This window comes from Phoenix dactylifera, chromosome 17 (assembly GCF_009389715.1).
Source record: "Phoenix dactylifera cultivar Barhee BC4 chromosome 17, palm_55x_up_171113_PBpolish2nd_filt_p, whole genome shotgun sequence".
NCBI classification, from domain to species: Eukaryota; Viridiplantae; Streptophyta; class Magnoliopsida; order Arecales; family Arecaceae; genus Phoenix; species Phoenix dactylifera.
This window is the reverse complement of record NC_052408.1, coordinates 11,930,983-11,948,212: the sequence shown is the minus strand read 5'-3', so window position 1 is coordinate 11,948,212 and position 17,230 is coordinate 11,930,983. Positions and strand designations below refer to the sequence as shown.

Here is a 17,230-nt window from a genome sequence, read left to right as displayed (position 1 = left end):
GGAATTTAGACAAAGGGATAGCCAAGTCATAGCAGTATCTAGATTGCGGTTATCCTAACATATCAGCTTACAAGAAATGCCTATAGTAGGTCTATCAACTGATAAAAAAGTATTTTGTTAATTTTAATATTAGCAAGTGAAAAGCAATGACAAAAAGGTGGAGATTGAATGTTGGGCAGTTGAGGCACCTTTATACCACTCAAGGGATCTCGAGGACTATGAGGCATTGAATTCGGATGATATGAAGTTGACGTAGATTCATGCTACCATATGAGGAACTTGAATGACTAATGGTGGAGGGAGGACATTGCCCGGCACAAAACTTATAGTTTGGGCTCTCATAGTATAGGGCAAGTGGTGGTTGTAGGTTTGCATAGGCAAATCCAAGCTATAGAGGACCTAGTTAGTCAGAGAGATTGCCAGTAGAAGTGGGGGTTAGATAGACTCCATATTTGGAGCCTTTAATAGTAAGAAGATGAAGAAGTCTATAGGCATATTAGTAGAGGCCGCCATTTACGATGTAGGTCCACATGCCTTTTTCTGCATAGATTCAATATCATGATAATTATAAAAAGTTAGAAAAAGAACGTGTGGAGAGATATTGCATCATATTTTTGCTTCAACTACATCCTTGCAAATATGGTGGACAATACATACTACTAATTTACTACCAGTTCTATTTAGAGAACTAGGCAGGGTGTAGATCCTCCAAGCTTAAAGAATATAAATGGTAAGCTATTAGATAATAATGAGGAGTTAGAGAAATAGATAGCCTCCTACCAAAGCAGGTGGGGCACCTAAGGACTAACTCTAATATATGATGTTTTGATGGGTCTTAACAGATAGCACAACATTAATTTCCTGGTCTATCTTTTAGGTTGGGTTAGCTTAGCATTGAGGTATGGTCAGGTTTGGATTGGGTTGAAGGCCAACTCTAACTCAATTATACATAAGACTATATTTTTTCAGTCCAAGGTTACTCAAAAATTTTCAGAACTTTAATCCAACCTAACCCAATAAGCGGGTTGGACCGATGCGGGATAAGCCCAACCCAAGTTGCATCCTGGGAGGAAGAAGACGACATTCACACAAAATGTAGCAATGAAATACTAGATACTTGAATAATGGACACTTTATTTAAGAGTTTTATTCTTCTATAAGAAATCTACAGTATGTAAAGGAGTAGAAGTCAACAAAAATGTCAGGAAAACCTCTCATCTTAATCAAAAATTAATTAAACATTTCATCTCTTGAAAAAGAGTACAATTATTGCAACGATATACACTTTGCTTTATACCTTGCATCAAGAAGGGCATCAACTCGTCTCATCCATTCCAGGAATGGTAACATGTTCCACCATTAGGGTAACAAGTTCACAGGTACACTTTGCTTTATACCTTGCATGAAGAAGTGCATCAACTCGTCTGATCCATTCCAAGAATGGTAACATATTCCACCATTAGCATGTAACAAGTTCACAGGTACAACTTTCAACGGGCAAGCATTTCTCAAACCGGCCAGTAGAGGAATGAAAAATGGAAACTAAAATGATTTAGTTCAAACTGTCAGCAAAAATTGACATGGTTAGAGCCCCAAAATTGCCAATTAGACGGGGGCAAAACCTAATCTTTGCACATCGTTTGTCAAGGAAGCTGTACGTTGTCTACTTTTATATAATAGCAACAAGAACGTAACGAGAACTAATCTACGAGAACAAGTGATCTACTCATCATCTTGGCTGGGCAACTTCTTGTTTAGGTCGATGATCCCGGATGATAAATCATCATTCTTGTCCTCCGGTGGCGCCGGCAGGTTCAGATCCAGCAGCAGCCCTCTCCTCTCCGTCACGGCCGCCACCTCCTCCGCCGCCGCCTTCTCTGCAGTCTGAACCAACGTATCCGTCGCCGTCTCTTTGGCAGTCTCAGCCGCCGCCGCCTCCGCCGATGTCTTCCATCTCCCCCTCCTCCTCCTTTGACCAATCTTCACCTCTATCCCTCCCTTACCCGCATGACCACCAGGCCTACCGTTCCTCATCCCATGGTCTCCATTCCCATAATTCGTACCTTCGTGCTTGGACTTTGCATGGCATCCCTTGACACTCCTATGACTCGCTCGGTGCCCCCCAAGGGCTTGCCGGGTGTCGAAAGCTCTCCCACACCGGGAACACCGGTATCGCTTCACCCACGCACCCTCCCCGCCCGACAGCCTCCCCAGCGACGCCGCCACCTCCTCGCTCTCCGGCTGCAACGACGGCGGTGTGATCCCCCGCCACGTGCGATCGGGGTGGCACCGCATGTGACCATGCAGCGCCTTCGGATTGGCGAACTCCCTGCCGCACACAGGACACTGCAGCGTGGGGTTGATGCCGGCGCGCTTCTTCTTCCTCCACGGGGCGGCGCCGACGAACGCCGCCGAGGTGGGGTCGTAGTCGTTTCCATCATTAGGGTTGGGATCAGGGTTCTCTTCTTCATCGGGGAAGGCGGGGTTAGCGTCGACTGCATGGGTCAAGGGGAGATGCCCGCGGCGTGGGTTGTCATCGCCACCATCACCGCCGAGGCCGCCGCCGCCGGCCAAGAGGCAGGACGGAGGGAGGGAGGGTTGGGAGGCACTCATGGTGGGAAAGTATAGAGGTTTAAATAAGGGAGTATTTTAAGGATATTTTTTTCTTTTTAAGGACGAAGGAGGGGGAGGAGGAAGAGAGAGCGAGAGGGGGAAAGTAGGAGAAGAGAATGAGCAGTTACGTCCTCCCTTGCTTTCTCTTCTTTCTATTGGATGCCTCTCTACGAAGACCCCCTACGTGATAGGGGTAAAATTGGAATACAATTGCTGCATCCCAAAGGGAGCGGTTAGATACGGGAACGCCAACAGCTATATTTTCTGAGAAATAGCAAGGATTTAGTAGATCCACTTTGCCGGTCATGGAAAAGGCCACGACTACACGAACCACCTACCTAGTTTTAACAGCAATTAGGAGGTTGAAGAGAAAAAGTATTTATTATGATGTTATTACACCAGAAAAAAAGACAATAAAAAGGAAAGATTAAGAAAAAAATTATAAAAGAAAGTGAATAGTTGCTCTAAAACTCATTTCCAATGTGAAGAATGCATTACTCAGATATGGTGGAAATTTTGAACAAAGGTGGTGAATACTTGGTCACTGAAATATTTGGAAAGTAGTAAATATGAAGAATTTCTCAAATTTTCTTCTGTCAGTAAAACTGCAAGGAGTGAAGTGAATAATTAGAATACATTTTGTACTGTCATGTTTTTTAATACAAAATTATACAGATATAAACAACTAGACTTGCAATGCCACCATGAGACCTAAGTTCGCATGACCTCCTAAAAAAGACTGCCGAACCACGACTGGCTCCTTGGTGTGACCTTTTGCAAATGATCTGAACACCTAATATTAAGCATAGGAGAAGAAAGGAATTTTACATAAATAGATCAATAATAATTAATGGGGATAAGTTACACACAGAAGCCTGGTTCTCATTTTTTGTTTTGGAAGGATACTTTGCAGTACATGCTCAAATTTTGTTGTTGTTGTTTGGACTATTTATTGAGCCATGGAGCCTAACATTTGAGTGCTTTGTGTGCTAAGAACTGTAATGAGTACTCAAATCCCAGCCAAATAGATGATGGACTTGCATTACATAGCTTGCATGAGCTTACTGAAAAGCATTACATATATCATCACCACCAGCTAAAGCACTCAAAATTTCGGAGCATTTTGTAGATAGGTAAAAAATTAAATATATGTGATGTATAAAAATCAGAAGTTATTGGGTAGCTCATCGATATCAATTGTAAAAAACAGATATAATTAACAAAATTATCAAGTTGATATAAAATTAATGAGCAATTTGATTTTTTTCTTTGATATTTTGGAGACTATTACATAATTAGAATTCAATAGCAATCTAATGAATTCATACATACAAGGCTGAAAATTGGATCCACATACATGTTTCTGTATTTTGCCGGATATCATATTTGAATCTGAATTTTAAGGATTTCAGAAAAAGACTATTTACATCCCACCTATACGAGGGATCGAACCATTAATTGACCTCTCAGCTAGTTAAAGCCACTCAACCATCATAATGATATCTAGTTTTGTTATATAATTATGGTTTATAATACTTATTCTCATTATAGAATATAATCATTTAAAAGTTATTCAATTTCGTTGGTGTGGCTATTCTTGACTTTTAAAGGATTTGAATCTTGTTTAGCTGCAACTAAATTTTTATTTTAGTGAGTTTCGCTTTCCGAGACAGATTGTAGTGATTTTGTCATATGATTAAATAAAGAGGAGATGTAGTTCATTTATGCATGAGGATTTCTTTACTTGTTGCTCGTATGACTCCACGAGAGTAAAACTAGTGGGGGTTTACAGTTTTTTATCATTTTACTTGTACTTTCTGCTTCGATATGTTGGTCTTCAAATTTGCAAGAACCTGTAGGAATTTTGATAGCAAAACAAGGTAGCATAATGGAACGGGAACAGTTAACAAAGGGCTACAGTGGAGAACATGAAGGCTTGTATTTGTAATGTCAACGGAAACTATCATAAATATGGAACTCCTGTCTATATGATTAATTGTATTGTACGTAGTAGGTGCTAGATTTTGAGGGATTTGAATTGAATGGGTTGTTGATCAACCACTCTTATAACATCATCTTGAAGCATCCAAGACAGACTAAAATTTAGCCAAGAGTTTAATCTTTAAATAGAATTGACACCCTTATCTACAAAATTCAGTAATAAAGATTCGGCAGCATGTCTGAACTCTGAAGAAGCCTCAGCTTCATTTTAAGACATTTGGGTCCCTGGAAGGCTAGAACAATCTTCTTACCTTCTTCGGAACCTCCTTTCTTTGGCTGTCGCCCCTTAGAGGGGCTAAAGTTGAACTTTGATGGAGCTTTTTGGAGTTATTAACTGTTAAAGTTTACCACCGGGTCAGCCATCTTTAACTCTTCTTTTTCTTAAAGCCGATCCCTGAAATCTTCTTCCACAAAATTTTTAAATAAAAAATTCAAGAAATGAATCTATAAATCTACAAAAGAATTTTTTTCATCACTAAAAAAAAATCTAGAAAAAGTTTTTTCACCGGAACTATATGATGCCCAAGCCTGTGGGTAACACCAAACACTAACCTGTCAATCTCGCGTGGCATTTTCAGAAGCATGCAGTTGACCGTCGATGTGGTATAATACTTGATCAAACCTCAATATAGAAAGGCAAAAGTTTATTTGATGGCAACAAGCTGCTGATCAAAATCCATTTGAGCTGCATATCAGCGAGTTTAACGTGCACCAACTACATATTATATCAAAATTAGTCACATGATACATTCTCAACAGTTGCATTGTATTTCCCATAGTTGCTTGGATTAAACTAAAGCAACAGAAGCTAAATCGCACCAAACAAAGTGTTTAACACTTGCAAGCACAAACATTTGATTCAACATGCCAAAAAGATACAAAAAAGCGGAAGTCTCCTGCTCTCAACAAGAGCAAGAAAATCCTTGCTTCCCCATCCATAACTTAAAAAACAGACTAATTGGACGGTACCTACTGTCTTCTATTTCTGAAACTGTGCCTGTAGAGGAGAAGGGGTCTGATTTGAAATTGACGTATGATCCTTGGATGGAGCTTTTCCCAGAACATTCAAAACTTTCATTCGATGCAACTCCTTACCTGCAAAAAGAAAAGAATCATTACAATCCGCATTGGTAGAATCATTTTCTACTGGGAGAGAAGGCTTAGCTTGAAAAAGACCAATTAGATGATTCACACAAACGTCAACCATTCAGAGTAATTTTGATTATTGGGTGGGCTGTTGTCCTCCCCTATTACTATTTTTAAAAAAAGTAAATTACAAAAAAAACTCCATGAGGTTTACGTTTATTACACTTACATCCAATAATTTGTAAAACCTACATTTATGCCCAATTTAATTAACGGCATTAGTAAATCCGTTTACCTCAAATGAAAAATCAAAATTGCCCCGAAATGAAAAAGAGGATGTATACATTTTCTTATGTCCTTGGGTGGTTGTTATATCACGTAAGATTATTTTGACCATTTAAAAAAAAAAAATCAGACGTGGCATTTGATCCTATATAAAGTTAACGGTTTGACTAACATTTTGTTAGGTTATAGGTTAATGTATTGGATAAAAATAAACCTCAGGAGATAAGTGTAGGATTTTCATACTATTGGGTGTAAATGTAATTTATCCCTAATCTCAAAGAGATTTTTGTAATTTACTCTAAAAAAATGATCATATAGTATATAGTCATAAACAGTTTTTCTGCATAGATATAATACTATTTTAGTCTATACAAATGCTACGAAAGACATGCAGAATTACCTTCCTCCAATAAGAGATGTATTGCTCTCTTCTCCAACTCAACAGCATGCCTGCTTCGACCGACCGCCGACAAAGATCGAAGCACTAATATTATCATTAATATGTATAAAGTTAGCAGAACATAAATGATATAGATTTGTTGGGTTATATTACTTAACAATGTGACTTACTTCGAATATATTCCTCCTGGCTTGACTGGTCACAGCTCTTCAAGAACATCTGCAGCCGAATAAACCTTTCTTTCCATTCTTGACTACCCGATCTCGGAGGGTCTGCTTGAACAGCTGTCGCGGAAGTGACCATTGAATCGTGTGGTTCTGGCACAGCCATTCCAGTGATGGGCCTTCCTGGACAGGGGAAAACTGACGATCCACCAGATGAAGTAGCCAGAGATACCACTGGCATAGGCACAGGATGAGAAGCCTCCTTAGGCTCTTGGGTCTGACCCTGCCGCAGATTTTGTTCTTTTGTTTTGTTGCCAGATTTCCTTGACTCGGGAGTATCAGCACTATCCATATTGAGACAAGTGCTCATCTTGCCTTGCTCAGTTTCAAGTTTCCTACGTACATACACAAGATGTCCATTTGGACCAATGTTGCCTGGGGCCTGGTGACTGGAAGGACTTGATGGATCATCAGGCTGTGGCCTCTTAGTACCAACTTCCTTCACAGAATCTGGGGTGATTCCTTTGTCTTTAGGAAGAGGAGAGGTTCCGGGCGGCTTAGTAATGATGTTCCTAGATTCATTTGGCAACTCCCTTAAAGCCACCTTTTTTACTGAGATTGGATGTTGCTTGTCTCCAGCAGGCATGGCACGTCCACTGCTAGGCAATCTGTACCCACTAAACTTATCTATCATTTGTTGAACCATTGGCAGATAGCAGCTCAACCAGATTATGCTGAAGAACAACCAGAAGAAAAAAAAAGAAACGAACGGATATGAGTAGAATGTAGAAAGAACATAGCAGTCAGTAAGATTTCATGTCCAAATGCCAGTGCGATGAGACAACTCAGAAGGTAGACGCTAATGGAAGTAAACATATATTTGCAGTAACTCTTATAACAGAAATAGGACTAGCAAGAAAGCACAATGCTTGAACAAGATACACAACATGAAAAAACAATTAATAACTCAAAAATGTAATCAAAGTTGTAAACATTCAGGATTAATCATTTTTCCCTTAATCTTTTCTTCCTGCGCAAGATCGAGAAGAATAATTAAGGGGCATGGAAGATTGAAACAATGGATAGCTTCTATGCCTCTTCATGCATGTCACAAGTATTTGAGGCTAGCCTCATGTGATGTTAGTGCACACACATTTTCACTCTCACAGATACTCAAAGACAGATTTGAGCGCCACACCCCCCCCCCCCCCCCCCCCCCCGACCGACACACACACTTGGCCTTCAAAGATCTAAATATCACATACCCATACAATTTCAATCAATTCTCTATTATTTTATTCTTGATAATTTAAATCTTACAGTTCATATACACTCTAAATACCTGGGCAGTTAATACATTCGTTCCTCAGTCGGTCCTTTATATAGTTTCATCAAAGACTATAATTAATTTTAACAATTTCTGCACAATTTTCATGATTACCTGGATCACTTTCATTTTGTCCTCAATTAGCACAAACTCCTATAGCTTTGATATACTCATTTCGCTTGAAAGTTTTATGATACACCATATCTGGCATTCTCATTTATGCCGAACTCTTCTTTTTTGCTAGGCCAACTTCTTTATCACCCAACATTGTAGACTATACAGCATTGAAGACCTTACTGCAGTTATTCAAATTTTCCCTTCAATTGTCAAGACATGTTCTAACCGCATAACACCCAGGAAGCACCTCGCCTCTTCACCCATGCAACTCAGGTTTTATTACATAACATGTCTTCATCCACCTCTCTATTATTTTTGTATAACAGACCCAAATATCAATAGCAATCACATCAAGGTATTTATTGAACATTAAATTTGAATGAGACATTATTTTAATTTCCATTTCTCCATTAAAATCACATTTTGCATATACATGTTTCCCCTATTGATTTGTGGGTGTATGTATATACATATATCTATATGCGCATAATGAACAAATACACATATTTAGACAAAAAGAGATATTACTTTGTACATAGCAGAAAGAAAACGAATTTTTACAACATGTCCTTCCATACCCAGCAGCAAGGTCTGGGAGCTGGCACTCAGTGCATTCACCCTCCCCCTTAAACTTCCTTTACATTCCCTTGATGACTTCCTAAGCTTGGTCGAGCAAGCAGTAAGGAGGACAACTAACGTGCACTATATATCCCACAATATGTGGGGTGGTAGATCTGATGCAACATAGAATGATTGCATGTTTAATGCCTGGCAAATCCCAATGCACTGAGGATTCAGCAATAGTGTTTCCCAAGCCATGGAGCTTCTGGGAAAAACCTCATCTCTGGGCATCCAACAGGGGCATTCAAGTCCCACTGTCCACATTCTAGCACTTCTTTCCCTTGGGTTACCCCCCACCCCCGCCACAACCAAACAGAATACCCCCTGTGGGAACATTTAAAATCAATTCCCAAGGCTTCATCAAGTAGACAAATGGTCACTGCAGGGCAGGCCATATCATACAAGATCTCTGAGGCCAACTTCTTCATGCTCAGAAAATTGGGTTCTTAGATGCTTCTGTGCCAATTCTGGAGCTGCAAGCAGCTTTGGAGGGGCAAGCCGTGCCGTAGACAATTATCCTGGCTACTGGATCTAGCAGAGGTTGACTTAGTGGCAGCGACCCAGCGGCGACACTGCTGCCCTAACCCTAAAGAGAGCTATGGTTGATCCCTCTTAAATTTTTGTTGCTCATCCAGTCAAGGCTGGACATGGAGGTTACACATATTTTGAGGCAAACAGCATGGTGGACTGGGTGGCCAATTTTGCAGCTGAGCATTGTGGAATGATAAAGTGGGCAAGTTCACTTAGCGACAGACTCATGAAGCTGCTTCATAGTGATAGAGAGACATGTGTTTCAAAGATTTTACCAAGCTAGAGAGAGAGAGAGAGAGGGAGAGAGAGTTCTCCAGACCTGAGGCCAAATCCAACTGGACCACTAGTCACAGATGGCCTAAAAGATTTGATTAAATCTAGATTTAAGAACGGAAACAAGATGCCAATCATTATACCATAGCATCATTATTTTCATAAATGATTTGTTAAATACACTTGTCTTTTACTATGCCAAAGTTGGAGTTTGTTATGCTCCAGCAACCTAATGTAAACAGAAAAAGAGCTCCTGGAAGATAATACACAATGATTCCAAAACTCAATACAATTTAAAGACACACCGCATTTAATATGTCTTAGAATCTCCAATCATTAGAATAATTAGTTTATGGAAAAAAGGGTATTTCAAAGAGAAGTTCAGCATCATTTTAGGTTTGCACAACATAGGCAAATAATCCTGTCATTTTATAGAATTTGAACTCAATCTTACTGATCAGTGTCCATTAACTACTCTTGCTGGTTTGGAGTAATGTGTCAACGACTGGTGTTGTGTCCTCTGAAATCAATGCTTGGGATGTAAATGTCTCAACTAGGCCCATATAACCACCCTGCATCCAACCCACACCCAAACCCTGGATGATATTAGGTATGCTTCCGAACTTAAGACCTAAATTCCAACAAATGCAGATAACAATCTTACAGAACTGAAACAACCCAAATAAACCTGATTCCAACTAATCAAAACCGACAGAAATTGGTCCAAAGATCAGGTCTCAACCATAAAACTTAGGGCAATAAAAACCATACCAGAAAAGGGACCAATCACCCTGGCTCATCAAATATATGGTTGTATTTGGGTCTAAATGATATATCCAGGCGGTTTCAGTCAGATCTAGTCAGCTTCAACCTAATGCAACTTGACCAAATTGTGCCTCCTAACCAGCATGCACCATCACAACATAAGCCCAACTTTTCATTAATGAATTTCCTTGTTGGTCCTGATATATTTAGGTTACATCCTCCCTTCATATCTGAACAATTTTCTTCAATTAGAGCAAATAAGCAATAATTACCCAATAATATTAATATAAAGAGTTGATAATTTCTGATGTAAATGCTATGTTGGTATAGATGTAAAGGCTTTGTTCTAAACAGCAAGTGAACAAAAATCAAGGTTATTCATAACAATAGATAAGACTTACTATAGCATATTTGTAACAAAATTAAACAAGAAATTTGTATGTATTAGGGATTTCAGCTTAAAAAATTAACTGGTTTTGCATTTTGAATGAGGTCAAACCATATTCCCTATTCATTGAGAATTTGCATGTAAATATAAGGGTAATCAACTTTACTCAATGAAGAGAAAACATGAGACCACAAAGAGTTGAGCATGAAGCACATGCATTAATGCAGAAATGATATGAATTTTACATACTACAATCAGAAGGTTAAAATTAAAACTACGAAAGACCTATGTTAAAATTTCATTTGTCAGTTGTAAAGAATTGAACAGTTAACAGGTCCTAAAATTTCAAAGTTCATTATACTATTTATAGAACGATGTTCAGTTATATGCTGATCAAACATAAGCAGCCAGACATGGAGTGATGTCTTTTATTACCTTTTTTGGCTTGGAGGAACTTGGTATACGAGATGCCATCAACAAAACAATTGGGAGTGTAAGGTCGATGAAGCAGAAAGAAGAAAAAGAATCTAAATGATGGCTTTTTTTCTGATTCCTGATAAGATTAACAATATAATAGGTAAAGCCCTTAGTTGATAACAAATAATTGTGTAAACCTGTCTTACTGCTAGTATATCATAAACAAGTTAGTGTTGTTGAATTATTGTGACTACTGCCTTAATCCAATATAGAATTTTTTCAGGTCTTTCACTAGTTCTCCTGCCTTTTTCACTTCGAAAGGTAAAAATTATGAGAAAAAAAAATCAACTAGAATGATATCACAACAATAGAATCCCAGCAAATGAGTGTTGTGCCCTGCGAATAAAGGAGGCTGGGGCAGACCCAACAGTTCAGATGACACACACCATAACAGTCCTGGATGCTACAGAGTACAGGGTCACAAATAGTATAAGATGACAAGTGTGTAAACAAACTAAGAAATAATCAAAAACATTATAGAAACAGAAATTTAAAGAAACCATAAAAGATCATGAAATAGATAAATTTTGCAAGTATATATATAGTTCAAGGAAATTTTTGGCACAAGTCAGAAGCATAATGTTTTAAATTATGGTTCAAATAAAAGCATTTATTTCAGAAAGAAAATGTATATAACAGAAAGTTTGTGACAAAACTGAAGTAACTGAAAAAAGCCGAATTTCATGGTTTTATCCAACATGCTTTTCTATTCTACTATGTGAATATAGCGCCATGCATAAGGAAAAATCAATTTTCTTGCATAAAATCAAACTTTTTAAAATTATGTTGAAGAAAAAGGTTAAATATAATGAATCTAACCAAAATGATATCTATTTCTTCAATTTTTCTATTTTCCCTATTTTTTCATTTCTCCTCTCTTCATTTCCTTCTTTGATGTTAGAATGACAAAAGCATGAAACAACATGCCTCATTTAACTTCAAATTCTTCTGAAAAAATAAAAGCAGGCTGCACCGCCACCAGTTAATCCTCCAATTTAGCCAATTTCAGGATGTACCATCCAACTCCTACAGCCAATCAACCCACATGCTGATTGATGAGGTACAAACCCTATCAAGTGTTGATATTAACAATATGTACCAATGAAAACATACTAGTTCCAAGTTCCAACTACTTGTTAGCTTCATACTGTATTTGCTCTTTTTGGACAAAAGAGTGCATCTGCTAATACTAATGCCATTAGCTCAACCAAAATAAGGTTGACAAAATGAATGAGGATATGAGGATATGATATATGACAGCTTTACCAGAACTTTGAGAAAGAAATGTGCCTTAGCTTAGCAGTTAGCACAACTCATGCTCCTAAAATCATAAATAGGAAGTTGAAAAATACAAGTGTCAAAAAGAACCCCAGTGGTGAAAAAATTTGGATATCCAAAGCACATCAAAAATAAGCAGAAAGAAAGAACCATGGTGAATGAAATACTTATTGAGATGCATTTTAGAAACAGGTCACATCAATGAAATTGCACTCCTACAGTGGATTTGACCTCATAATGCAAAATCTTCTTTTTACAATTACAAAGGCCAATTCTTTGTATAAGTATGCTACCTTAGCTTCCACACTATGCATTCGACCATCATATTCACATTTCTACAACTTTTTTGTGCCTTCATTGGTATGTAGCTAAAGGTGGATTTTTAGAAACAGAATATTGTCCCACCACCAGATATAAGTATTTGCAGTGTTTTCAAATATGGTGCATAAGACTGCATATGCAACCGCACATGTAGATGTTGTCCTTTGACCGCACCGCATTGCCTATATGCAGTTACTATATACCACATATATGCCCAAAAGGCAACCCCTTTCGCACTATGGGCCCATGTATGTTGCTCAATTAGAATTTAGTAGTTGCATGTGTGGCTCATTTAGCATTATAACGCAAACATTTGGCCCACTCTTATGGAGGCCTTTTGAGGATAGAGCATGTGGAACCTAATAGTTAGTTTGGATGAAAGTTTTATTTACTTATTACTATTGCTATTAATATTAAGTACTAAGTACTACACACTAGTTATTAGTTGTTACTATTATTAGCATTGACATGAAAGGGTGTCCTAGTGCACAAAGTCCCCACCATTGCAGGATCTTGAGAGGGTCAGATGTAGCCTTACCGCGCATGCGGATAAGCTATTTTCGTGTTTCGATGAAGCAACTTTACGATAGCGTCAAAGTTGGTGTTTTGTTACTAATATTGATATTATTATCCAAAAACAAAAAAAAAATATCATGATTGTTGTTTGACTGGTACTTAATATATCTTATTTAATTTTATATAGTTAAAAGTACTAACTGCATATGCGCTTGCAAATGAAACCAGCATAACCTATATGCACTATGCAGTCTCTTGACCATCCATACACTATGAATGATTTTTAAAACACGAAGTATATGCGAGAAATTAGAAAAGCCTAATGGCATGGAATCAATGAAATTTCACAAAAATAGATTATATCATCCATAAAGAAAAAATCAGAATTTTATTTAACTAAATGAAGCGAAGTTGCCCACTTGCTTATTCAACATTGATTAAGGCAGGAAAAGGGTCACAACCATGCACAGAGTAGGATGAGCTCACTTAAACATGAAAAGCTATCATTACGCATTAGACATTCCAAAGGAGGAAGACTGAAGATATCAAATGGAACTCCGGTGGCATAGAATATAAGTCGTAAAATGTGATATTTATCTACTAAAGATAGTGTTTTCTATTGTCTTTAGCATTAAGAAAAAACAATTCAAAAAGAAAAGAAGGAAATCCTAAATCATAACATAACTGACAGGCCTTGTTATATTTGGGGTATGCACTAAGAATTCTTCTCAACCAATTATTCCTATTTGAGGGCTGCATCATTGGTCATTGTTATCTTTAAAAAATAAAAATAAAAAGAGGAAAGGAAGAAAATCATAGCCTCTGTATATTGTCTTTGCTCTTAGCTTATCTCACTTGACCATTCAAAAAATATCTAAACTCCTCCAGTGTGGCAGCTGCATTCTAAAGGCAGAACTGAAAGCTAGGTCAAGCTTCATCGTTACAGACCAAAAAAGTATATTCGTGGATTCTGTTCTTATGTTAGTTGCTATCATGGAATTAAGTTAGCATTAGAAGATACTAGATTTGTAGTTCCTTAAAAGAAAGTGGTAAGGGTTTGGATCAAGGGCAGGTCCTGCACTATTATTCAAGATCTTTTCTTGATGTCAACACCTCCTGAAAGAGGTTGTCCATCTACAAGGGAAAAGGAAGTCTCCCATAATTTGAAGGAGGGCAAGTAACTTGTGGAGTGGCAATGATCCAGGTAGAGAATGTCCTTTGTGGACAAAAGGGACAAGCCAGAGCATCAGCTTGTCACTAAGAAAAGGATGCAATATTAAAGTCTTGCAGACCTGAAAAACTTGGGCATATGGTCATAGAAACTCAGCATCCAGCTTCTAAGATCACAAACACACATAATAATAACAACAAATCATGAGTAGGCATAAACAATCCTTGTTGAATTTCTAATTTTTGGACCAACACTTGAGGAATGTAACTTTTTTCAGCTTGCAATTTGGAGCAACATTCAAATTCTGTCTATGCCACCACAGGGTTAAAATCCTGCTATCATTCCTTTTAGCTCTAATTTCGTGTACCAAGGCATTAAAGGAATGAGAGTATGCCTAAAGCCATGTGAGAATATGAGTGATTATTAATACCACCCGACCAAGTGCTGCCATGCCTAACATACAATTTTAACTTTGGACCATATCCTTAATCATCTGATTCACAAAGATGTGCTGTCCTCAGATGAGAGGTTCTTTATCTTTGAAAGCCAATTTCAATAAAGATATGGTTCCCGGTGCCTGTCTTAATTTCTTCATCTTTTTCACTTGCAATGATGATGATGCATTCACCCTTTCCTTGCGGGGAATTCAAAAGACCAATTTTACCATGGGATATCCAGTATCAGACGAAGCTCTTCTCTAATAGCTAGGAAGTCAAATGTAAACTAAACTCTGAGAGAGATCGAAAGGCATGAAGACTGTTGGGCCAGCACAATTTAGAGATCATTTCCAAGAACATCATATCATCATCAAGTTTGGTCTTTGAAGGCACCATGACAAGCCATCAACATCCCAGGCCTCAACAAAGATGGAAACTGATCAGAAGAAAGATCGATTGCAAAATTCACTTCGCGTAGAGATTGCATTCAACCAGTTGCCGTTAAAAGAACACACAATTGAACCAGATAGTAAGTTAAAGAGAATGCTAGAGTTGGGCACGTAATTTTCACAGAATGTAAAATTTTCACTTTTCGGACGCAATGGCATAAAAAATTCTGAACTTTTGGGAAGGAAGCTAATGGAATCGAAGGGGATATCTTAATGGAATTCTAAAGGAAGTATTTGGTACCCGATGGAGCTCGATTACGGTGAAATTTTTCAATTTTTGGATACGTTTCGCACCAAATCACATAGGCTCCAACAACCATGGAGAAAAATTTGAACATGAAATCGCCCTCATTCGTGCCACGAAAAAAGGTTAAAAAGTTCGAAGAATAAACTGAAGAAATTCCAAGCAAATTAAAAATCGAAACCCCAATTCATAACACGGAAAGAGACAGAAAGAATGAGGCAACTATTACCTCTACCGGCAATGCCGATCATCGCCGGTTCGAGAAAATCGAAGCGGTGGTTCCCGTCGCAATCGCGGTTAGCGGGGGAGGAGAGTTTAGGGTTAGAACACTGATTTTGAACTGGGCTCGGCTGTCCGGCGAAACGGCTCCCACGGAGAGCATTATGAGGTCGTCGAATCCGTCGTCCGCACCATAGTGTGAAACCATCTTCTGCGCTCGTATATGTGCGCCGAATGTGGGCGGTTTGGATGGACTTTGGTAGAAAATCAAACGGTGGATGCAGCAGTTACATAACGTTTTTTATGCAGACGTTAGGATGCCGTATTATTCCCGACTTTGACGGCGGGGCTTTTTTCCCTCTTAGAAAACATTCGGGGGACGTTTCAACCCGCTGGCGGTGGCCATCAAAAAGAGCTGGGTCATATATCAATTCGAGTGAAATGCAGGTTGGATTGAAAAATTCTAAATCTGAATCTGATTTATTTATTAAATATATTAAAATATAAAATTTAAATATAATATATTTAATAAATAAGTAATCTGATTCGATTTATATAATCTACTTAACTTGGTAACCTTTATAACGTCTTAACCTATATAATCTATATAACTTGTTAACCTATTTAATAAATAGATAAAATGCTTAATATTCTTAACCCGACTTGATTAATGAATAGATTAAACGGGTCGAGAGGATGAAATCTGAACCCAAACCGATTAATAAACAATTTAAATGGGTTAACCCTTTTATACCCAAATCTGTTTATTGTATTTGGAATACGGATTGAGTTGACATGGCTGATCATATTTTGCCAACCCTGTCCAGTGCCACTATAAATTTGCAGTGTTATACACAAGCTCACAAAGGTTGATTTTAACCTAACCCGTGGCTGATCTCCAGATTTTAATACTCATGCTTTAATAGCTAGAATAGGACTTCATTGAATTTTTGGTGAGCAAATGATTTCAAGTTTAATATTATGTCCGAGACTAGGCAAAAGAAATGCCATGTCGTCGCGTAGATGCATCAAGGCATTCGTGCAATAAGATTGAAATTATTTTGGTAAACAGTTGTGGAACGCCTGCATTTATTTGGATTCTTGGAGCCCAAACTAAAGGGAGATGAGAGAATCGATCTTTTCCATGAGAGTCGGTCTGATTAGAAGGAACCTCTTTGAACCATTGTCTGCTTCAGCTAACCATGGCATACAAAATTAGATCACGCCACAAATGGGCTGGGTTTATATCTGATTGCTACAATCTTTCCATTCATACTAACTACTAAGGAGATCCAATATAGACCAGCAAGGCTCTGTGATTATCGTGGTAAATAACTCCTAGAGTGTGTTTGTGTTGCAGCTTATTGGTTGTCCCCAGTTGGGCGGCAGAAAGCTCGAATACTATATCAACCACTTTAGCCAAGAGAGTTTAGGCTATCCTCAAAAATGCCTGATAATTATAATCACCAAATGAGAAACGGGAGAAGACGATCATATATCATAGACAAAACACAAGTCAAAGCAGTATACAAAGTGTGTATTTACAA

The 17,230-nt window shown here is 38.1% G+C and overlaps 1 protein-coding gene across 2 annotated transcripts; it reads right to left on the bottom strand.

The window, feature by feature from the left end:
* Positions 1-5,306: 5,306 nt before the first annotated feature.
* On the bottom strand, positions 5,307-15,841 carry LOC103701114. 2 transcript variants are annotated; one of them, XM_017841329.3, is made up of 5 exons: positions 15,694-15,841; positions 11,007-11,124; positions 6,556-7,283; positions 6,386-6,469; positions 5,362-5,709 (listed from the first exon to the last, which is right to left on the bottom strand). In XM_017841329.3, exons 3-5 carry the CDS (start codon positions 7,253-7,255, stop codon positions 5,594-5,596), a joined length of 900 nt encoding a protein of 299 aa, XP_017696818.2. In that variant the 5' UTR covers positions 7,256-7,283; positions 11,007-11,124; positions 15,694-15,841; the 3' UTR covers positions 5,362-5,593. The 2 variants fall into 2 exon arrangements, with proteins under 2 accessions (XP_008781311.2, XP_017696818.2); XM_008783089.4 differs by lacking the exon at positions 11,007-11,124 and having other exon boundaries at positions 5,307-5,709; positions 15,694-15,840.
* Positions 15,842-17,230: the final 1,389 nt, after the last annotated feature.